The sequence below is a fragment of the Coccidioides immitis genome, assembly GCF_000149335.2.
Source record: "Coccidioides immitis RS genomic scaffold supercont3.2, whole genome shotgun sequence".
Taxonomy (NCBI): Eukaryota; Fungi; Ascomycota; class Eurotiomycetes; order Onygenales; family Onygenaceae; genus Coccidioides; species Coccidioides immitis.
Genome location: NW_004504309.1, coordinates 2,819,579 through 2,840,849, shown reverse-complemented (window position 1 = coordinate 2,840,849; position 21,271 = coordinate 2,819,579). Strand labels below are relative to the sequence as shown.

Here is a 21,271-nt window from a genome sequence, read left to right as displayed (position 1 = left end):
GATCGGAAAGACTGGGGGAGTTTGTGGCGGGGGACAAACTCTGAATCCAGCATGGAGTGTCGCAACGAACATCACCGCCCCAATATTTTCTTTTCAGCCGTCTGTGAAACACACATTGTTGTGCATGTTGGAGCCTTTTCCCTTTCATCTCGTCGGCCAATCCCACCCGTAGTAAATAGTGGAGGTTGACGCGAGTGCAGTCGATCAGCGGTCACGTGGGCAAGGTTTTGGGGTCACGGGATCGGTTAGTAACCAGAATTGATAAGCAACCCAAAGTTTGCCGTGTTTGCATTCGCTAATCACGTGAGGAAAATACTAACTAACTAGTTTAGTTTAGTTGACTAATTATGTAATGAAGAGTGTCTCGATGGTTCTTCGCCACAAGCCGGATCACCACCAGCTGGAACAAAACAACTCAACAAAAGAGGATTGGATTCTCTGCAGCCACCGTGTAACTACATACCTAACCACCACGAGGGTAGGGAGCTCTTTGAAGTGGTTATTATCCCGTCATGGCACCATCCAATAACGATGAAAATCGTCCTTCCAATGGACAGCATGCTCCCACTCAGAGAAATGATGCCAGGCCGAAGCAGCCTGAAGACAATCCGTTCATAGCATTTCGCCGCTACGCTGATGAGCATATATCGTCCCTTCTACAGTCAATCACTGGACTTCCCTCAATTATATTTCCACCATCCTCGAGGGATTGGTTAATATTCAACGATGAGGAGTTGAGCCAGCTGATGAGAAACTGGCGGCGCGCCGCGGACGAGGATTTGAACAAGTCAAACAACCGCGATTCCCACGGATCCAACCGCTTCACTGACCTAGGAAACAATGAAAACCGCGAAGACCGGTCAATTCAAGGCCATGCCGATCCCTGGGGCCTTAGAGCCCATCGATATTCTAGCCATGCATTCCCGTGCTCTGTTTTCGACGCCGTTTTCGATAGCCACCTGCCTTTCGCTCCGTCTCCATTCTTTTCTGAAACCTCCCCTCTCCGAAATCCATTTTTCTTCGATATAATGTCCCCCGCTATCTCTGCCGGCTGGCCTATGTCTTATATCTTACTCTCACCATATTCTCCCTTACATTTAGAGCGCCAGCAGCATCAGCCCAGTCGCAAGGCCTGTGACCACGGTTTGGTATTTTGGGCTTCGTCCCTACTTCCCACCCACCCCGACGACCATACTACAGAGCCACACTGGCGGGATGCCTTCGAGGACTTACTGCGCATTGAAAATGGTAAGGAAATGCTTGACAGAAGCGCTATGGTTCAGAACAAAGAGGAATCGGGAAAGGATTGGCTGGCTGGAATGATAAAGAGGGGAAGCCTTGGTGCTAGCTGGAAGCATGTTCGTGGAGAGGGTGGACGGCCCGATTACTTTAAATACAGTTACGAAGATCGCTCCTCGTCGACAAAGGTTCTCCAACCAGATCTCGAACAAAGGGATGAAGAGAACGGAGGCAATGATAAGGGATTCATCGAGCTTGATCTTTACGATGAGTTTCTCCACGATGTCAGTCACGACGACGACCGTACCCGACAAAGTCCCCTTCTAAGCATCATCGTGGAGATGAGGGAAAGACAGAGGAAAGAACTAGAAGAACTACGAAGACTGTGGGAAGATACAGATCGTACCGACGGTATGGGTAATATGAAGGAGCTCTACGACACTGAAACCGAACTAGATCACTACGAGCGCCAGTTCTCTGGTACTTCGCAGACTCCCCCCACTAATCTAGAGACCGAATCAAATTCCTCGACCATCGTATCTACCGTTACAACCACGGAACGTCGTATGCTACCGGATGGCACGGTTAAAACGAAAACGGTGATAAATAAACGATTTGCGGACGGTCGAGAGGAAAGCGTCGAGACCGAGGAAATCTCAAACAGAGATCAGTCGTACCAGAAACATCCCGACGCAAGCAAAGGCAGCGATACCGGAAATACTTCGAACACAGAAGCCAATACTCCTTCAGATAAGCACAAGCGAAGTGGCTGGTTTTGGAGAGATTAATTCCTTAATTCGCCCTGTCCTTCTCGTACAGCAACAGTCTCCTTTCCTTCCACGAACCTATTTTACTCATCTCACCTCCTAATTCTCATGGTTTGAACTTATTTCCGTGTATGGCTGACGGATATTCTGGTCTCTACTCTCTTTTGCGTTTACAAAGCCATCGTCTTTTTTTTAAGAAGAAAAAAATTGGTTTCTGGTGCCGGCGTCGCGAACTACTCCCACTGACCAGGTCATGACTTCATAATTTATGTATATAGAACTTTGCATCTAATATCCCATCTTGAATCAATGTTATTCTCCTTATATCTCATTCCCGATTTTCCGGTATTACTGATTTTGCATCTCTGGTTTAGTCGGTATTTCCTGTCCCAATTCCGCGGATGACGGTATTGGCGGTGGGGAACACGCCCATCATGACAAATCCGGCAGATTCATCGACGACCGGTTATATTTCTCATTTCTAGCACCCCCAAACGCCTGGATTTTCGAGCTTTTTTCGATTGATGGATCGCGTACCTCACTGAATAACCCTGACGTTCCCTGTTTCTCTGTGCCTTTTCTCCGCTCGCTTCCACCGGCCAAAAGTCATGTCCCGCCCTTTTGCCGAGAACCCAAGCCCAGAGCACCTGGAGCACGACTCAATGCTCGCACGCAAATTCGGAAAAGAAACTGCAAATTATTTCTCAAGTAAGATCACTGAAATTTTCGGGTGTGTTGAACCTAAAGGTTCTAACTTTGCTCTTCCTAGGTTCCCCTCTTAACCGGGTTTCGTTCCTACGGTCAGAATCTCCGTTCTTATCCAGTGCCTTGAGACATCCCACAGCTCGCTTTTTACTATTTAATCAGCTCGCACCTCTCGTACGATCACCGGCAGAAATCTTCTATGCCACGTACAAAGATGTCGAGTCACTTGTGCCAGCGGACATGTTTGACAAGTCAGAAGAAGATGTGCTCAAATCTTACCATTCCGGCACCCTGCTCCCTTTACTGGTGTTTTTAGGATTAGACGAATCGCGCGCAGAGATCGGACTGAAGTATAAGAACTATGTAGGCGTTCCATATTTCGCCTTGGACGTAACACCGAAAGGTGGACTGGAGCACAAGGCTAGAGGGATAATTGATACCTTGGAAGCTACTGGACTATCTTTCTATAACACACGGACAATCACTAGCTTTCCGCCAGGAGATGGTACGTATTATCCTTGATGAGGAAGAAGCAAACTAAATACCCATGCCTTTCTTTTTTTTTTCTTTCCACCTTTCCAGCCGCAATCTATGCCCAATCCCGCGCCATAATAGACTGGAACGTCCGGAACTCCTTCTGCGGCACTTGTGGCCACCCAACGATTTCCATACAAGCCGGCACCAAACGAGCCTGTCCACCCATAGACCTCGGTCTCATCGAAAACGGAACTTCCTCGGACGGCGCCCGCCCACCCTGTCACACGCGCACCACATTATCCAACCTCTGTTTCCCCCGAACAGACCCCACCATTATCGTCGCAGTGCTCAGCCACGACGGCAACCGCATCCTCCTCGGTCGTCAAAAGCGCTGGCCGCCAAACTGGTACTCCACGCTTGCAGGTTTCATCGAGCCAGGCGAGTCCGTGGAGGACGCCGTGCGTAGAGAAGTCTGGGAAGAGTCCGGCGTGGTGTTGTCGCGCGTGATTATACACAGCACGCAACCGTGGCCGTATCCAGCGAACCTGATGATTGGAGCTATCGCTCAAGTGGCGAAGCCGGAAAATGAGACGATTAGTATCGTGCATGATCCGGAGTTGGAGGATGCGCAATGGTTCGAGATCGCTGAGGTTGAGGAGGCCCTGAGAGTCGGCACGAGCGCACTGGGCGCTGAGCCGGGCCCGGAATATAAGAAGGGTAGCTTGAGGTTGCCGCCTAAGACGGCGATCGCCTATCAGTTAATATCTGCGGTGGTCAAGGGTGAGTATTTGGGCGCTCCGCATGGGTCGAAGATATGACTCGCGTGAAGAGGCAGATGTTGAGATTAGTTTTTGTAAGCTGTTTGCAGGTGGCTCTACTTTGACTTTATTCCCCCCATAGATCGTGAGGTCTAATACATATATATATCTATACAATATTGGTAAATATGAAGATGAACCAAGCTTAATGTAAAATCACTTTATTGTTTAAATGCAAGAACCCATTCGTCCACCTTGCACTGCATATCTTTAACCTTATACCTGTTTCTGAATCAGGATTCATCATGCGTGATATAGAACAACAAACCCTTTGGCGATCCAAGTCACTACGAAGTCGTCGATATGCTAGAATAGAGGGTTTTCTACATCCGGTTGGCTGACTGTGTGGAACTGGTAAATTTCACTGCTCAGACGTGCTCAGAATCCCTTGCACATCACCACAGATACCAAGAGCCACTTGCTAAATTAATGGCTCCTTGAAAAAGCTCGAACACTTTAAGTGAGCTCATCATACTGCCCCAAAAGAGGTTGATGATACCAGCTCTTAGAATGGCAAAATCCAATACCACATCATTCACGTTGATAGTAAGTCGATTTGCCTCCTTTTAGCCTCTAAAAAAAAGAAAAAGAAAGAGAGAGAAAAAATAAATAAATAAAGGTAAAAAGCCAGGTAAATAATAGTTATTAATGAAAATCACAAAAGCGCAATCTCGTGCCGGTACGGAGTAGAGGGCCCGATATCCCATAGAGAACGCCGCCGAATGCCATGTGGTAAACAAACACGCTCACCAAACCCATTTATAAAATCCAACCTTTTCGGACGACACAGTGCGAGCAACCCAGCTTCTGATCAATTCTCAGGACCTTGGGACACCGGTGCGGATGTATCATCATCCACTTTGGTACGTTTCCGCTCGCGATCAACACTTTCACCAGTATGGTTGCTTATCCTTCGCTTTTCCCTTTCACGCTGTTCAGCCCGTCGGGCCTCCTTGTCTTTCTCTTTCCGGTGTGCCTTCGACTCGAATTCGTGCCAATCGCCCTCAACATCAGCAAGCCTGTTCAAAAATAAATATATCAGCAGCTGTTGTAAAATGATTAATTGATTGTGGACGAAAACCTACTCAATTGCTTGTTGAGGTGCCGGTTCCTCCTCCGTGAAGTAAGGATGCGCGAGCACTTCTTCGGTTGACGGGCGCTTGACGGGGTCATACTGAAATATTTTGGAAACAAGATCAAGAGCAGCGGGAGACAGATAGTCTTTATACATATTTTCAAACGCCCGTTTCTTTCTTTCTCGAGGTCGCATGAGCTCGAACCATGGCATATCAATAATGGCAGGCCAGTCTGTTCTGGTCGGAGTGCCTAATGAATTGTAGAGCTTATCGAGCTGATTGATCTCTGAACCGTCGCCAGGAAATATTGCCTTTTTGGTGAACATTTCCATGTATACACAAGCAGCGCTCCACACATCGACAGCGGGGCCATATCGTGTCTCACCCAGAAGCAACTCTGGTGGACGATACCAGATAGTGATGACTCGATTAGTGTAATCAAGCTGCCGACTTTTCGAAAAAAATCTCGCAAGGCCAAAGTCAGCAAATTTCAATTGGCCCTTGTTGCTAATAAGAATATTGGCAGCTTTGATATCGCGGTGAAGAACGCCGCGATGATGTAAATAATTTAATCCTTCAAACATCTGTTTCGCAAGATGCTTTTTATGCGCGGCGGAAAGAGTGAAAGACGGGTGGTTAATGAGACCAGTCATATCGTGGGACAAGTACTCAAAGACCATAAAACACTCATTCCTCTCTACCATAACTTCTTGTAGGCTGACAACATTTTCATGCCGGAGATGCTGGAGAAGTCGAATCTCACGTACAGCGGTAATTGGGAACCCATCTTTTTCGCCCTCCATACGTATTCTCTTCAACGCAACCTTGTTCTTTGTAAATACGTGAACAGCCTTGAAGACCTTCCCGTACGTCCCGGCACCGACAACGGACTCGTTTCCAGGTTTGCGATAATAGACCGAATCTGATTTGGAGAACTCTTCTGATAGCGTTGGACGAGGTTTCATGCGTGTAAGCATTTTTTTCTTCGGCTTCTCTTGCGTGGGTGGAGAATGCTCTCGATCTCGCTCGCGTTCGCGGTCCTTTCGTCTATCATGTTTAACATCTGGTCGGCGGTCCTCTCGCCGGTCCCGGCGCCGGTCATCCCTACGATCAAATCGGCGATCCCCTCTCCTGCCGTCACGGTCACGCCTGTCGTCCCGACGATCCGGGCGAATTTCATGCTTTAATCTCGTTTGAGCAGACAATAGCTCTTTCTTTGGTGGTTCTAGAGGGCGAGGAGGTTCTCGCATTTTCTGTGCAAGTCCAGATACTGGTTTGGGCACCGGCGTAGCCGGGGCTTTCGATTTAAATGCGAAACTGAACTTTCCAGTTTCTTTCGGCTGTGATGACCCGGAGCCTTGTCGAGGCGGTGGCATCTTCTTCACATCGTTGTTTTCGTTTTTCTTCACCGCTTCCTCATCCTCCACTTGCAAATCTTTGGATGGGCGGAATGGATTATCATTATCATCCATATCTGGTGACAAGGGATCGTCGAGAGCATGATGGGGTGGTTGAAGTGATGGAATAGTCGGCGATGGCTGTCCAGGTCCCGTCTGGGAACCACGGCCGCGACCAGCGGATGCTGTCCATTGTAAGCTTGTGAAATGGCCACTCCTGGACCTCTGTGGCTGTGGTGGGGAACCATAATTTTGGGAATTTGCGCCTGAGAATCGACGGTCTGGAGGTGGCGGCTGACTGTAAGGATTCCCACGATAACTGGAAGACGTTCCACGATAAGGTGGTTGTCCCGAATAACCTTGTTGTCCAGCATTGGGAGAAGGGGGATACTGCGGCGGTTGTCCCTGGTAATACTGCCCTTGAGATCCACCCTGGGATGAATAGCTTGGTTGACGGTAGGGGGGCGAGTAGCCATGCATTTGTCTAGAGAACAGTCAATACTGCGATATAGGCATGACAAGAAAATACTTCAAAGGGGAGATAGCACGTGAAAGCAAAAAAAAAAAAAAAAGGAAAAGAAAAGGGCGGATTACGTGGCTGACCTCTGTTGTCCATGAGGGTACGGGTGTTGCGGCTGTCCCACCCATGAACCTCGACTACTCCCATATGGGGATCCGGACTGGGGGGAAGGATGACGAGAGTCTGACCCTGGTATGTATTGGGGGGAGGAGTATGGTTGACGAGTGTCGACATGCGGGCGAGCCTGTCGGCGAGAGCCTCGGGTCTCTGAAGGACGCATACCGTGCATGGGATATGCGTCTCGCATATGACTATCGCCGTCCACGGAATGATTGGAACTTGGGATATCGGCGTTTGCAGCCGGTCGGAAAGTCGATGCCGAACCTATAGATTCGTCCTCTAGGGATTGTATCGGAAGAGTGTCTTGCATGCTACGAAAAGCACGCGACGGGGAAGATTCCCTTGACACCTTCGACGCAAACGAATGACGTGACGGCGGACGAGAAGGATAGTCTATGGAATTGCAAGAGCGATTGCTAGGCGAATGGGGGGATAGTGATGCACGTAGTCCAAAATCGGAGGGAACTGGGGATCTAGAGCGCCTGCAGCGAGAAATGGACAGGGAATCAGACGTTGGTGCTTTGGAATAATGAGATTTTCGTCCAGGTCCGGTTTCCCGCGGCGGCACAAACCGCTCTGGAGAGCTATAGCGCTGCGGGCGTCTGCCACCTCTTCCAAAATGATCTCCTCTGTCGTTGTGTCTCCCCTTCTTGTGGTGAGGACGACGATGAGAACGAGATGGAGAGGGGCTTCGACTCCGCTTGCGCCTTGGAAAGGAAGGATTTGATGGCGACGGAGGAGAATCTTCCCTCTGTCGAGACCTTACCTGGTTTTTTAGAGAATGCTTGGCGTCCCGGTTTTCCTCTCGAGCGGCTTTGAAGGGAGTTGTTCTGGTATTTTCGGGGTTTCGGTCCTCGCCTCGAGGAATAGGACGTCTGCAAGGGTGATAATGAGCGGTGGAGCCAGAGCCACGGCCTCGACTTGGTCTTTCACGGTCACGATCACGACGACGTGGAGCCGGCGGTGATAGTTGGCGACGGCTGTGCCTCTCCCTGGCCCTGGGGCGATGATGGTGTATCTCTCGATCGTAGTCGCCGTCGGCTCTCCACTGGTCTCTCATCGACGGACTCCTTCGGGACGCAGCCATGTAATCGTTGGCAGCATCTGCGTGGGGAGGGTTGTCGGTTGCAGCACGATCTGGCGAGCGAGAAACGCGGTGGGTTCGATATGGATGGGAGCGTCTGGAGGTAAATCTGCACGGATTAGCAGCAATTCCTGGACGGCTTTTGGTGGCTTGTCAGCACAACGGCGGCCCACACAGACCAGTGGCGAAGGTTATTTTTCTCCACGTTCAGCCGGTCGCCTCCCAGGGTTTGCAAAGGAAAAAAGCAAAAATAAAGGGAAATGGCAAGGGAGACCAGTGAACTGACCTCCGCTTCATGATGAGATCTGGCAGTATGCTGATGAACGGCGGGGTTGCCGAAGAAAGTCTCGCGGAAATCTAGTCAACTGATGGTTGTTGCGCGAAGTCGTCGCCAATCTTCCCATGCGCTCAAAGCCGAAGTGTAATCGTTGGTTTTGGGCGGGATTCTGCTGTTGATTTCAACCCATGCGGCAGCGCTTCCCCGTTGATTTCAATTGTTCTGCAGCCAAGTCGTGAGTGCGATTAGAGTGCTCTTTTTTCTCTCTCTCTTTTTTGTGTGGTGTCAAATGGAAGAGTTTGCGTGTTGCTGCGACGCTCTCTTTGATCTTGCTTTCAAGCAAGTTCCATCTCCCACTTCACTTGTAAGTAGTCTACGAACGTCCAAAATGACTGACAGCAGCCAAAAAAAAAGAAGAAGAAGAAGAAAATAAGAAACAAAAAGACGCTCTAAGAGCTCCGGGCAGACGGCCACAACTTTCACTTGCTGCCGGTGTTGCAACTTCGCGGGTGAGCACTGCGAGTGGAAGCCACAACGCGTGTTGACAAGAGTCTGCCAGTGTTGGTTCACATGAAGAACCTGTGTTCTCCAAAGAACTGTCTCCCAACAAGATGTTCTGCAAAATGCTGTGATGGTGCTGACATGTCAGGAACACCTATCATCTATCTACGATTGAAACTGTGAAGCATTAAAACTGAGGCCCAAAGCCTTTGGTTAGTAAATACAGCTGCACCACTTGCACTGTCAGTTTCAAGTTGCTGAACCTGCTTGAACACCCAACTTTGTCTGCGGCTGCTAGGAGGTTCAAGCTTGGAAAGAATAGGTGCTGTGCCGAGGTGGTCCAGTAGTGGGGAAATCGGAGACGGTTCACTGGTATAAATTCCAATGGAGAGTTGCACAAACCATGCGACCTGTAAACAGTCAGAGTGTTTGCCATGATATACACGAGTTTACTGTTTAACAAAAGAAATCACAGACAAGAAACCATAGTTATCAGACATGACAATGTCAGGGATTACTCTTTGGTGCTCGCCGGTCTCATGTATGTCGGGAAGTATGCCATCCTCGGAAGCCGCCGCAGTAATGGCGTAACCACCAGGGAGGCAAGATTCGGCAAAACCATTCTCATCAATTAAACTCCATGGCTTTGCAGTCGTCAAGGGGCGTCGAACTATATGTATCATACTCCCCGTCCCGTCGAGAAACACATTTTATACAGCACGTAAAACACAACTGGACGTTGACGAGAACCTGGAAAGCTATTTGTCAGGTATACGATTTGAAAGCAGAGAATTTCCGGGCACTTTCGGCCGGGTCACACGGATTCAGGTAGCTCCCGAGCTTCCCAGCAGACCTTGCTCCCAAGCCTGATGCCAAAGGGACGACCAGCAAGAGGTTGGTCAGCGCTCCGCAGCAAGATGGACGACTACGCGTATAGTAACTCGATTGTCGATCACCAACTAACCCCAAGCCGTGCTGTCATATTATATCCCAAGGTCCTCCAGAGCAAATTCGGGCCAACAAGGAGGTATGATGTATGAGGTTCTGCCGTTCTCCCGCTCGAAGATATTCGATCAGGGCATCCCCCACCTTGGAGGGAGGAAACTCCAACGTCCGCCACATCGCCGATTCGCGGTAGAAAAGCGAGTGCAAATTTCTGGATGGACTGCTATGCCGCACCCATATGCTGGATGGGAAAAAGACAAAGGATACAGTCGCGGGGAGGGAAGACTTGCACTTGGATTGACGCTTGTCATCGGCCAGCTCGGGCTAACCGGATCTAGTTCGTCACGTGATAATTAAATTGGGTTATCTAAGCACAATAGCTCAGCCTTTCAGAGCTTGTGCGATTTTCTCTCTGCTTCATCTGGAGCAGGGAGCGCGGTTTTATGAGTGCAGTTATTCTAGAAATCTTTGCACGGATATAGGGAAGCGGACAAGTTTGTTTCAGACCTTCTGATGTCTTCAATGAGGTCGAAGTAGATACTAATGTTTCACCAAAGTTGAGAGTCCTCTACTTACGTACTTCAAGATATCTCAGTTGTTGTCTTCGGCCTGTTCAGTGTTCTACCAGTTCTCACGAGTCCTCTGGGCCGGACACATGAGTTACAGCTGGATGTTTGTCATAACAGCATGGCAGTGATCAGAGGCCAGCCATCAAACCTTGACAGTGACACAGACTCCTTAGTTAAAGAGGCTGGTCTAGCATCAGGCTAGGTTAGATAGCACATCTGGTTGGTTCCGCGATGATGGAAACTTTCTGATGTCCAAGATTGTTTCCTATGAAATGTGCTGCCATCATACGTACTTAGCCTCGATGCCTCGATTAACGGCACGGCGGCAACAAAGTAGCCAATCACAATGCTACAACTCTATCAAGCTCAGCACACTGAGGCCGCACCAGATCTCTCCCACGGGAGGCAACTCCGCTGTTACAGAAGTTGCAGTTGAGAAAATGCATCTTTTATTCACCTGACTGCTCAAGTCCTGGCTTTCTGTTTATGACTTTGGACTTTGTAGTTTAATTTTTGGTTTGTATGGGCGAAAATTGCCTGTTCCAATGGTGCAAACTATTCTGTTATCCCGCACACCATCTCCGCCCCCTCCTAACTACGTTGGCAATGGATGGCGCCTTCGAGGGTTGAACGGCTACCACAGTGAGACCATAGAAAAGTATGTGCACAATTTTTGGTGTCCGATTGTGGTCGGTGATGTCCTGTGTGGCGATAACCTGCTGCAACCGGGACAGGAACCATGTTCATTCAGAATACTTGGGAAGCTCGGATTCGGTGCCTATTCCACGGTCTGGTTAGGCTGGGATACGTATGTTCACTGCATAGGCTCCTCCTTTATCCTGTTATTGCTTTGTTTGACACGTGCTGGAGTAGGATTTTTCATCGTCATCTTGCCATCAAGGTTCTGAGCCATCAGCATAGTACCCCTGAAAATACCGAGATGCACATACTGCAGAAGCTAGGAAAGCTGAGAGTAGCTTTTTTTCATGCGCAGAATAAGCGCCTCTACCTCTGTCTAGGATTGAACCCCCTCGGCTCGACCTTGAGAAGTAGGGAGTATTCAGAACTTGACCCGCCATCTGACTCAACGACCATCACCACCTTTATGAGGACACTCTTTAAAAAGGTTGAAGCTCTTCATCGAAATGGGATTTGTCATGGAGGTGAGTCCTGACTGCACCCTCTCGCCTACTAGCTTTCTGCATATTCAGTAAATTTGCCTTGCAGATCTCAGCGCAGCAAATGTTGCTTTTGGTGTAAGCCAGAATGCATTGACTCCAAGCGCTCTCCAGCGCACCTTCAGCTACGGGCTAAAAGCATACTTCGTGTATATTAAACCAGGAGAGCCGCCGAAACGACCACAATATCTGCCCGAATATATCGTTCAAACTATAAATACAGCTCTCATGAGTGATATGAATGATATGACCAAAGTTGAAATACTGGATTTCGGAAACGGTAATCATTACCATTTCATTTCCTACCCATTGCTGTGGTACCGCTACCGCTAACACTTATTACCTAGCCTTTGAAGGATGCTCGAGAGAAGGAGCTAAAGGCACAAGGGCTTTCCTTGCGCCTGAAATGCGCGACAAGACACGCTGTTATGCGTCGCCCAAGTCCGATCTGTGGAGTTTGGGCTGTGTCGTATGTTATACTGCAATCTCCTTTTACACTCCGAGGGAAAATTAACATTCGAAAGTAGATTTTCTATGCTCTAACAGGTGCAGACTTGTTTCCCTCCGATAAGGACGCGGAAGGTTATCGAGGTAGGACCATATCCCTAAATACTCACATGCTTAAGGGCAACCCCAGCTGACATTCGTGGTGGTTTTAGCAACTGCAAGTGAGGGCCAACTCGAGAAAATAGATGCAGCGCTTCGGCGTAATTACTACCTAAGTTCGCACCCTACTTACCGAAGAAAAGTTACACTGGTCATTCGCTCTCTGCTTCAAATCGATCCGTTCAAGAGGAGCCTGGAGAAGACAAGCAGATTGATAGAAAATCTTGAAAATGATTTTCATACAAACGGCGAAGAAATCATACGGTCGTCTCAGAAGAATCCTATGTGAAGAAATACTGAAGTCTCCAGCCCAATTTTGGCGTCTCTTCGTTAATAGAGAGCCCAGGTTCCACAGTGTGCGACATCGTATCGCCGAGCGTTCTGCTCTTCCCGCCATGGAGATGAAGCATACCTAGTGTCTTCTAGCATGAACTTCTAGCAAGGACACAAACTAACCTGAATGGAAAGCAATCTACAATTCGGGAGCAGATAGGCAGACACGTAGAGGACCCAAGCCTCTCAATCATCGACAGAGATTTTAATAGGGGCCTCTATAATAATGGTGGACGGGATGTGGATAAGGCGATGCAACGACGTCCGTGCTCGTCTGTGTCACTCGGGAACCAATTCTGGGAAAATATAAACTGCAATTGATGTCGAAAAGTGATCAGATGATCTTTGTTACATGTACTTTGCCTTATCAATGAGCACCGGCTATGATCCGGCCCATTCATGCTATCATGATGTTAGTACTGTAGGTACCAACACTCCAATCATCATGATGGCAAATTGAGCGAGCTCCATTTGCTTAAACCGATATATGACATTTTAGGTTGCAAAATACTTCCCAAATATATACATACCCGTTTTCCATTGAGGGAATTCACAGATTACAATAAATAATGACAACAAGAATTATTCGGGTCCACAGTTAAAATCTAGGCCCATCATGGTAGCGCCAATCTAGAGCCGTGGGCGGTCTGGGATATCTTCCCATGCTTCAGGGAACCCAGTTGACATAACCCACAATCGTTCTGGGCCCTGGATGGAATCGGCAACTATATTCGAGTTAAGATACTTAGATTTACAATCTCCCGGAGGCAAAAGGTTATATTGAACCACTTACCCATATTGCCTAACTTGAGCCACATATCACCTTTAACCAGGAAGCCATCCTTATTCTCATAACGCTTGCAGGCCTTCTCCGCATAGGCCAATGTTCGCATCAGTTTAGCAGCATGGCCGTCTTCTTTTTTATTTACAAATGCCGTTGTGAACACTTCGTGCCACGACCTAACCGGCTTGTAGTCAGTGATCTCGTTAATACGAGGCTCAACGTCGCCTCGAGAGACGTATGTGAGCAAGTCCATGCGACCTTTCCATTCCAACAATCGCTGTTTATTATGTCGGCTTATCCATGGCAAAGCTAGGAAAACTGGTAGGAAAATAGCGCTATTGACGCAATGAATATAGAAGAAGTCAAATTTAATCTTCTTTGGGGGATTTTGCGCCGCTCCAGTGTAATAGACTAGTCAGTCGCGTCAGCAGCGTGGTACAGGAAGGGCAGAGGTGCTCTGCCGGTATGAATACACGCCTTCTTACCAACAGCATTGATCAATTCTGCAACCCGTTCTTCTATTTGGTCGGGTCCAACAGTGAATTCACCGGCAATTTTAGCCATTTCTTCTGGAGCCCTCTTCAAGACTCCATCGAAGAATTTGTTTGTATCGGACCAGTGAGCCGAATCCCGCACTCGTGGGTCGGCACGGCACTCAGCTTGAAGTTCAATCAAAGTTTTCTTCCCGGTCTGTCCAACACCGCCGGCTTGCTTCTCGGCAGACATAAAAAAGCCCTTCATGTTCGGTTCATGGACAGCTGTTTGCGCAAGGGCCTGAGCAACAAGTGCTGGTTGTTTAAACTCCAGAGCAAAGCCCAAGTGAATGAACGGATGAACCAAGCCTAGAAGCCAAGAAGTATTAGGGGTCACTCAAACAAGATTGGCCGGTTTGAGCAATTTAAAAATGGGTACTAACCTCCAAAAGTTCTCGCAAGCATATCATCGGCAAACTCGTCGCCTGCGAAGATATACTCATTAACAACCTCCTCGGTGCCTCTGGCTTCGATCTCTCGTTGGAAGAACTCCAAAAAATGAGGATACGCTTCTCTTGTGCCCGCCAAAGCTTTGAACTCGTCTCTATTGCTCAGCTTCTTGACAATATCCTCATTCACCGGACGGGCGGGGCGTTGATACTCTGCCGCCCGATCAAATGCGGATTGAATGTCCTCGGGAGAGGCGCCCAGCGCAAAAATGGACAAAACATGATGGACGGTGTGGTCTGAAAGGACTCATTAATAGGCACTCGGGCAGAGAGCTGCAATCAAAACTTTGGATACAAGACAAGGCAAAGAATAAATTCGATTGGTTTGGAGAAACTCCACAACCAAGATAAAAAGGCAGGAAGGGTACAAGGAGAAACGTGTCACATACTATGAAACCCAGAATCATTGAAAAATATATGGTGGGATTTCATATCCTCTTGCAGTAGCTGGCTCGCTTTTTTCGCGGAATCTGCCCTGGGATTGGAGCTGAAAACTCCAGAATCCTCCACGGATAACTGGATAGACTTTGCGCTAGCCATCGTCCGATTTTGCGAGAGGGAGTAACAGGTGTTCAGACGCCAAAGGGGTATGTGTGCCAATGGTGATGTGAAGGCTATATTTCCACGTTGTGGTATTACAGAACTAAATGCGCGGGTTGAAATCCAACCAGCCTTAAAACCGTACCTCATGTAAAACAAAAACGCCTTGGAGACTTGTCAAATCAAGTACTTCCAAAAAAACCATCCGGACGCCGTCCCGGCGATTCTTATAGATGTCCATCCATACATACAGAGTAGTTTGCCCTGAAAGCTGGCAGTGGGCAGGTTGCGCTGCCCAGTTCCAGATCACCCTTGGTGACTAATTTTGGCTTGGTCTCGAGATTTTAGTAATAGGCCGTGACATAGTTAGTTCCGTCTGACGCGAAGTCAACGGGATGACGGAGGCTGTCTGCTGCCGACTTTCTAGAATCCGGCTTTGGTGATCGTCACTCGCCCTCGTGTTGTCAACGGCCACTGGAGCATTCGGGTTATTAATTGGATTAACTTGAGAATCTCCTTGGCGCCAAGCAAGAAGCCGAACGTCAAGCATCTCCGCCTCTCCCGAAGGACAACGTCGACAGCGCTCGACAAAAGCGCAGAGGAATGCCGTCGAAATGGCGGCAGCAAAATCGGATTACAAATTTACGAGGTGAAATCCTGTAAAAAGCAATGCTATTCCTAACTTGGCTACCGTCTAGACAACATAGTCGGGCCCAATGAATGCCGAAGACTGAATCCCTTCAGGCATGCAAATTTCGGAAGCCCAGGAATATCCCACGATCCCCATCAACTCCGTGTTGAGCGGGGTGATGAAAAACCGAAAATGAAATGTCTACTCCGTACACAGAAATCAAAGTGAGATGTTGATAAATGAAGGTTGGTTGGATTAACCTGGCTAACGTACTTCCTGCACTTTGAATTCCCTTTTCATTTTTTTAAAAACCCTTTCGACGACACATCGCTGTGTGAGATTTTCTGAGCTAACCTTTTTTTTTTTTTTTGTTTGGTTTTTTTTTTTTTTGTCTTTTCACTTAATACGTATTCATCCTTTATTTTTACCTTAGTAGCAACTTGGAATTCATAAATGGTATCAGATCATTGGGCTTGGTACGGACTGCCATGCGCTGCCTGCAATTATCCAGTCGACTAAAGCCCGGGAATTCACAGTTTAGTCGAATACTACCCGTCCTGACACCAATTTTCCGATGCTCCTGTCCCTTGCATCATCTTTGGGAATAAGCAGTTCCTCCATTCCTTCTAACCGCTCTAAATTTCGACGCTCTGGAATAGGCGGCATGTCTTGCAAGGAGTTCGGATTGACATAGCCCCACAAAAACATATCTGTATAGTGTAAGTGAAGATTCAATCGTCGGTGGACTGATTCCTTGAGAATAATTTCATCTGGACGTTGCAAGCGGACTCGACTACCCGTCCGGCCCCATCCTTCGAACTGCATGATACCGATTTCGTTTGCTGGGATACCAAAAACAGGTTGGCCAACTAGACGCGCAGGAGGCCGCCATTTCCAACGGACAAACATCTTGACTGCGTCCATCTTGCTCACCAATGCCGTCCGGCTCAAAGCTTTCCACAGTATCGATAGACTTGGTTGCGATAGCAACATTCGGCGCATTCCATCCCGGCCACTCCCAGTGATGGGGTCAGTGAATCGCATGTCAATCTTCACGAAAAGCATTGTTGCAAAGAATATATCGGCATCGGTAAAGACTTCTCGATTCTGGATCGTCCCAATTCGGCGGATGGTATCCGGGATATCCATCACAAACCAGATTTTCTTCATCACTGTTTCGCATTGTTCCGGCAAAGGAGTTCCGTCCTCGTCCATGATCATCCTAATTTCGTGACAGATCATTTCCCGGAAACAGATCATAAGGAGCCAACGGAAGGATGGGACTTTGCGATGCTGCCCGGCTGCCGCACGTTGTGCTACTGGATGAGGACGCTCCGCGGGGTCGTCAATGCAAAGTCTCGAATAGCAACGGTATGGAAAGATTTTTGCAGATTCCGGTGCATGTCTTAGTGCCTGTGAAAGAATCACGGTTGTATAGCGCTGGTTGATGATATTGTGGAATGATTTGCTGATTCTGTACAAGATTAGAAGTTCCTGGACGCGAAGATGACATGCTAATGTAATGATAAGCTCAGGCCGTTTGAGAAGCTCTTGAAATACGCTAAAATTTGGTTCGCGTTGCTCATAAGCTCTTGCATGGTCATATCGAACAGCAGTTCGGGATAATTTCGTGACTGAGAAATGCTCCAAAGACGGGGATGGCATGTCAGTCTGTGCCAAGTCACCAAAGCTAAGATATCCATTGCTGGGTCCGCGGAACAACAGTCGACTTGACCGCAAGGTTCTTGGCGTCGTTTTACGAACTCTTGAATACGGATTGTACATTTCCGGGGTCACAGACATTGTGTTTTCTCTTTCCGGACCATTTCGAGGTGGTGCTCTGCGATTCATCACTGAGGCTGTGGTCCTAGGTCCTGTGCCTGCTAAGTATTGGTCGTGACGGCCCTGCGCAGCTTGAACCTTTCTTCTATGATATGCTCTTCTCGCGTCTGCATCAGCCAAGAGTTGCTTTATCACGGGGGGTAACTTTGTCGAGTCGCCTTGAAATCCATATCCTGGGTTGCCGATGCTCGGTAAAGTCACAATACTATCAGCAGGGTGAACTCGTTGACTAATCTGACCTTCGATTGCAATGCGACTTGCACGCGGCAAGGGCACCTGACCAAGGCCGCCGGCATGCTTATTCTGGTTTAATCTTAAACCAGACAGGTACTGCTCCGTTGTTGCAAGCATACTCGATAATTCTTGTTTATTCACCGAAGGCATACTGACAGCTCTTTGTTTTGGCAACACTGCTGTCAGTGGAGGCTCGGGCAGTTGCAACCCAGGTCGAATCACCGGAAGACAATGAGCCTGGGTTTGAATCCCGAGAGGTAGTCCGCTCGCATGGCGACGTGCCGCAATGCTAGTACTTTCGTTTGCATCAAGCATTTGCCAATCTCCACGCTCTGTATTCACATCTTCCTCCTCAAACAGTCCCGGAAACTGGGAAGTATGCGCGTTATCCCTTTGCCGTTCCGTATGGATAGTGCCTCTCTTTTCCATTTCTTTTGCACGCGATGTTCCCGGGGGCAATTGCTGGTCCAAAAAAGGTCGATTTAGAAGCACCGATTGTTCATCTTGGATTGCCCGTTCCCGGTAAGGGTTGAACAAAGTTTTGCGGCTCGACGTCTGATTTTGGTTACCCTGATCGATGCTACTGCTGGGTGCACGGCTGTTAAATTCATATGTCTTCGGGATGGCCTTCTTCCTCTGCTTTTTAGGAGCCATATCGGCATCTCCTTGCGTGCATGGAAAAAATAGTATGGAAACCGCCCTCTTTTGAGACACGAGGCTTTTCCAGGTACTGTCCGGTCTTCTCCGAGCGTCTTTCCCCTTCTGACATTCAAATCCTTATATCATCGGCCGCAAGCACTCCCATCCAAAGGCCCGTGTCTTCTAATGAAGGCTGTCCTCGGGAGACCCTGTCAATTTAGTTGATACTGTCTAAGGACAGCCTGCGTGTAGGTTCGACGGAATGCTGACAAGGGAAAAGCGCCGTGTCAAGACTAGCAGGGCAGTTGATATCAGGAATAATCTGACTGGAAAAGGGATATCCATCAATGAAACAGGTCCCCAGATAAGTTACTAGTGGAGTATGTACTAACCCAATGTCCTTTTTATGAATTATCAGTTTGACCATAAAGTTCCTGGAAGCCCCAGCTCAATCCTGACGATGTCTTTTTTGCCCTTGTGTTTCTATGATAAAGAATTCTTTTCTCTGCTCAACAACCTTGAGTGGCAAACTCCAGTGTTAGAAAGAGACATAAAACAAGATTATGAGCTAACTGGGTGGAAGAGATAAGGGGCCAATAACTAGCACATAGATGGCCGTCTGTATGCTGTCATCTTCAGCGGTTCAATGATTTGGCTTTTGAGTGAAGTGAAATAAAGTGAATCACCAGATGGCTCTGTTTATTTTGGCTCCCAACAGGAACATATCGTCTCGTCACGTATTGTCGCTGTATAGAGGGAGGCTCCGCTTACCTATGTGCAGAGCATTGTATAGGCGAATACGTGTGAATATCGATTTGGTCTTGTGTCTTCCTATTCGGCTAATCTCATAACAGCTTGTTTTTGGCTTTGATGGAATGTGCCATCATGTTTGGTGCAGGGCATTTTCTTTATTCTAGATACTGGAACATGCCTTCCAAATAGTGGGTAGAGGTTCTGCAATTATGACCTTCAATCAGGTTGATCATCTATATATAGGTGTCAATCCTATCAAGCATAGATTTTATCGCATTTAATAATTTACAGGATATTTGTTATTCACAGATGTACGCAACGACACAGCATGGAGAGACCAGGGCCAGCATTGCCATCCTCCCAAGCAGAACAATGGTTTCTCGTTTCCTGCTTGCAATAGGGCCTATCAAGCCAAAAGTCAGCTCCCTGGCATTGGGAAAGAGGGATATATTTAAATAATACCCATCCCCCCCCCAAACTGTTAGGTCAACACGGCGTGTGAGGTGAGAACAATCTATCCTCTGTTCTCTTTTCAAAAAGCAGAAATTGTGGCTGTTGAAAAAAAATTCGCCACAGAGTTGTCTCAAGAAAAAAAGAAAATAGGCAGAGCCAGGGTGGGATGGATAAGAAATTCCACAATTATGGTATCCAGAACGCCTGCGGCAAACCTGTTGAAAGGGCCAAACAAATATTTAAAAGTGACCTCCCTGTATAATATACAAGTGTGAGTAAGATGGTGCAATCGGCTATATCTCGTCAGATGCAGCTGGTGTAAATATCAGTTGTAGAGAGCACGATGCCGTGGAAGGGATTCAGGAGAAGGTTTATTTTCGGTTCAGCAAGCTCAAAAATTCTTCCCGAGTCTTCGCGCTTGATCTCATACAGCCAAGCATGCAACTAGTAGTGGTGGTGCTGCCAGTCTTCTGAACTCCACGCATCACCATGCATAGATGGCTCGATTCCATAACGACGGCAACACCCTGGGGCTTCAACACTTCAGCAATAGCCAAGGCAACCTGCTTTGTCAGTCGCTCTTGAACCTGGAGGCGCCGAGAAAACATTTCGGCTAGTCGAGCAAGTTTGGATAATCCGAGGACCCTGCGATCGGGGATGTAACCGATATGCATCTTAAAAAAAAAAAAAAAAAAAAAAAAAAATTAATTTATGTTTCATCAACGCCAAAAAGAAGTATCGGGTATGCTTACCTTTCCAGTGAAAGGAACCATATGATGCTCACAGAGAGAAAAAACTTCAATATCTTTCACAATCACAAGTTCATCATGATCTTCGTGAAAGACAGCGCCGTTCACCAAATCCCGGACATTCTCCTCGTATCCCTTGGTAAAATAAAGCATTGCCTTCGCATATCTCTCTGGGGTTCCAAGTAATCCCTCTCGTTCTGGATCTTCGCCAATGCATTCGAATATGGTTCGAACAGCTCCCGCAAGCTTTTGAATTCTTTCCTCTGTTTCTTCTGGAGTGGATTCTAGTCGCTCCCTTGTCCCAATGCCTTTATAAATGGAGCCGGATATTAGCGGTGGGTGTTTCTAGAGGTAGACAGTAACAAATTAAACAAGAAATATTACATACTAGGCCAACTAAGCCCATCGAAATCGATAGGCGGATTTAGGGTATACGGGCTGGCAGGTCGACTGACAATAGGAGTGGGGACAATGTGATCCCTAGGATCACGCGGAGGTTCGCTGATATTTCGCTTTGTGCTTCCAGTGCCATCAGGTTGCTTCTCCAAAAGCCGCCCGCTATCTCTGCTCTCAAGGGCACTGGCGCCGGCAGTGCGTGTCGGCGGTGAGGTGCCATTCTCACCGATATCCTCGTTAGAGATCTGTCTTCGTGCAAAAGATGTTTTTATGGAAGAATTGAGACTATCTCTCTCGCGCTTACTGCTGGGCATGCGATCGGAAGATAAGCCGTTCAGAAGATAGGAAGGAACTGCAGATTTGGGCTTTGGGCCCAAAGGTAGTGAGGTTTCGGATCCCATGATCGCTGTCAGCGGGAGCTGGAGTGTGCGGGGAGAACTTTGGGCTTGCTTTGGAACACCGGTAGGCAGGGGAGTAAAGAATCGCAATAAAAACAATAGAGGAGAGAAGAATCACTTTCCACTGCTGCGGTTTATGATCCTAAAGTACGGCGATAGCATTTTCCCTTGCGCTCAAGCGGTATGACAGTTTCGGGTCGGAGATATTCAGGCCTGGCTGACTCGAGTGCAACGGGAAATTTGCGTATTTCGCTTATT

General features: G+C 47.9%; 7 protein-coding genes across 7 annotated transcripts; 3 read left to right on the top strand and 4 right to left on the bottom strand.

Moving 5' to 3' along the window:
* The first annotated feature begins 399 nt into the window (after positions 1-399).
* CIMG_06523 (uncharacterized protein) lies at positions 400-2,344 on the top strand. Its single transcript, XM_001242626.2, has one exon. It carries the CDS (start codon positions 513-515, stop codon positions 2,025-2,027), a length of 1,515 nt encoding a protein of 504 aa, XP_001242627.1. The 5' UTR covers positions 400-512; the 3' UTR covers positions 2,028-2,344.
* A 165-nt stretch (positions 2,345-2,509) lies between these two features.
* CIMG_06522 (NADH pyrophosphatase) lies at positions 2,510-4,145 on the top strand. The gene is made up of 3 exons (XM_001242625.2): positions 2,510-2,714; positions 2,776-3,216; positions 3,294-4,145. The coding sequence occupies exons 1-3, from the start codon at positions 2,615-2,617 to the stop codon at positions 4,004-4,006; spliced, it is 1,254 nt and encodes a 417-aa protein (XP_001242626.2). The 5' UTR covers positions 2,510-2,614; the 3' UTR covers positions 4,007-4,145.
* A 579-nt stretch (positions 4,146-4,724) lies between these two features.
* CIMG_06521 (CMGC/CDK/CRK7 protein kinase) lies at positions 4,725-9,514 on the bottom strand. Its single transcript, XM_001242624.2, has 4 exons — positions 8,490-9,514; positions 7,083-8,312; positions 5,092-6,963; positions 4,725-5,025 (listed from the first exon to the last, which is right to left on the bottom strand). Exons 1-4 carry the CDS (start codon positions 8,498-8,500, stop codon positions 4,818-4,820), a joined length of 3,321 nt encoding a protein of 1,106 aa, XP_001242625.1. The 5' UTR covers positions 8,501-9,514; the 3' UTR covers positions 4,725-4,817.
* A 1,398-nt stretch (positions 9,515-10,912) lies between these two features.
* Positions 10,913-13,171, top strand: CIMG_06520 (serine/threonine protein kinase). Its single transcript, XM_001242623.2, has 6 exons — positions 10,913-11,303; positions 11,369-11,658; positions 11,723-11,953; positions 12,021-12,142; positions 12,201-12,264; positions 12,333-13,171. The coding sequence occupies exons 1-6, from the start codon at positions 11,041-11,043 to the stop codon at positions 12,566-12,568; spliced, it is 1,206 nt and encodes a 401-aa protein (XP_001242624.2). The 5' UTR covers positions 10,913-11,040; the 3' UTR covers positions 12,569-13,171.
* CIMG_06519 (HypA-like protein) lies at positions 12,353-15,156 on the bottom strand. Its single transcript, XM_001242622.2, has 5 exons — positions 14,768-15,156; positions 14,313-14,615; positions 13,882-14,238; positions 13,406-13,807; positions 12,353-13,337 (listed from the first exon to the last, which is right to left on the bottom strand). The coding sequence occupies exons 1-5, from the start codon at positions 15,066-15,068 to the stop codon at positions 13,243-13,245; spliced, it is 1,458 nt and encodes a 485-aa protein (XP_001242623.2). The 5' UTR covers positions 15,069-15,156; the 3' UTR covers positions 12,353-13,242.
* Positions 15,157-16,086: 930 nt separating this feature from the next.
* CIMG_06517 (uncharacterized protein) lies at positions 16,087-18,279 on the bottom strand (the record flags this gene model as incomplete). The annotated part of the gene is made up of 1 exon (XM_001242620.1): positions 16,087-18,279. The coding sequence occupies one exon, from the start codon at positions 18,277-18,279 to the stop codon at positions 16,087-16,089; it is 2,193 nt and encodes a 730-aa protein (XP_001242621.1).
* A 1,562-nt stretch (positions 18,280-19,841) lies between these two features.
* On the bottom strand, positions 19,842-21,016 carry CIMG_06516 (GTP cyclohydrolase I; the record flags this gene model as incomplete). Its single annotated transcript, XM_001242619.1, has 3 exons — positions 19,842-20,144; positions 20,223-20,527; positions 20,608-21,016. 3 exons carry the CDS (start codon positions 21,014-21,016, stop codon positions 19,842-19,844), a joined length of 1,017 nt encoding a protein of 338 aa, XP_001242620.1.
* Between the last annotated feature and the right edge of the window lie 255 nt (positions 21,017-21,271).

Coding starts and splice junctions, on each gene's coding strand:
- CIMG_06520 (XM_001242623.2), top strand. CDS start 11,041: ATGGTGCAAACTATTCTGTTATCCCGCACACCATCTCCGCCCCCTCCT. Junction 11,304..11,368: donor GTCTGGTTAGGCTGGGATAC/GTATGTTCACTG, acceptor GTGCTGGAGTAG/GATTTTTCATCGTCATCTTG. Junction 12,143..12,200: donor TGTGGAGTTTGGGCTGTGTC/GTATGTTATACT, acceptor ATTCGAAAGTAG/ATTTTCTATGCTCTAACAGG.
- CIMG_06519 (XM_001242622.2), bottom strand. CDS start 15,068: ATGAGGTACGGTTTTAAGGCTGGTTGGATTTCAACCCGCGCATTTAGT. Junction 14,616..14,767: donor CAATGATTCTGGGTTTCATA/GTATGTGACACG, acceptor GAGTCCTTTCAG/ACCACACCGTCCATCATGTT. Junction 13,338..13,405: donor GCTCAAGTTAGGCAATATGG/GTAAGTGGTTCA, acceptor ACTCGAATATAG/TTGCCGATTCCATCCAGGGC.
- CIMG_06523 (XM_001242626.2), top strand. CDS start 513: ATGGCACCATCCAATAACGATGAAAATCGTCCTTCCAATGGACAGCAT.
- CIMG_06522 (XM_001242625.2), top strand. CDS start 2,615: ATGTCCCGCCCTTTTGCCGAGAACCCAAGCCCAGAGCACCTGGAGCAC. Junction 2,715..2,775: donor AACTGCAAATTATTTCTCAA/GTAAGATCACTG, acceptor TGCTCTTCCTAG/GTTCCCCTCTTAACCGGGTT. Junction 3,217..3,293: donor TAGCTTTCCGCCAGGAGATG/GTACGTATTATC, acceptor CCACCTTTCCAG/CCGCAATCTATGCCCAATCC.
- CIMG_06521 (XM_001242624.2), bottom strand. Junction 6,964..7,082: donor TACCCTCATGGACAACAGAG/GTCAGCCACGTA, acceptor ACTGTTCTCTAG/ACAAATGCATGGCTACTCGC. Junction 5,026..5,091: donor GCACCTCAACAAGCAATTGA/GTAGGTTTTCGT, acceptor ATTTTTGAACAG/GCTTGCTGATGTTGAGGGCG.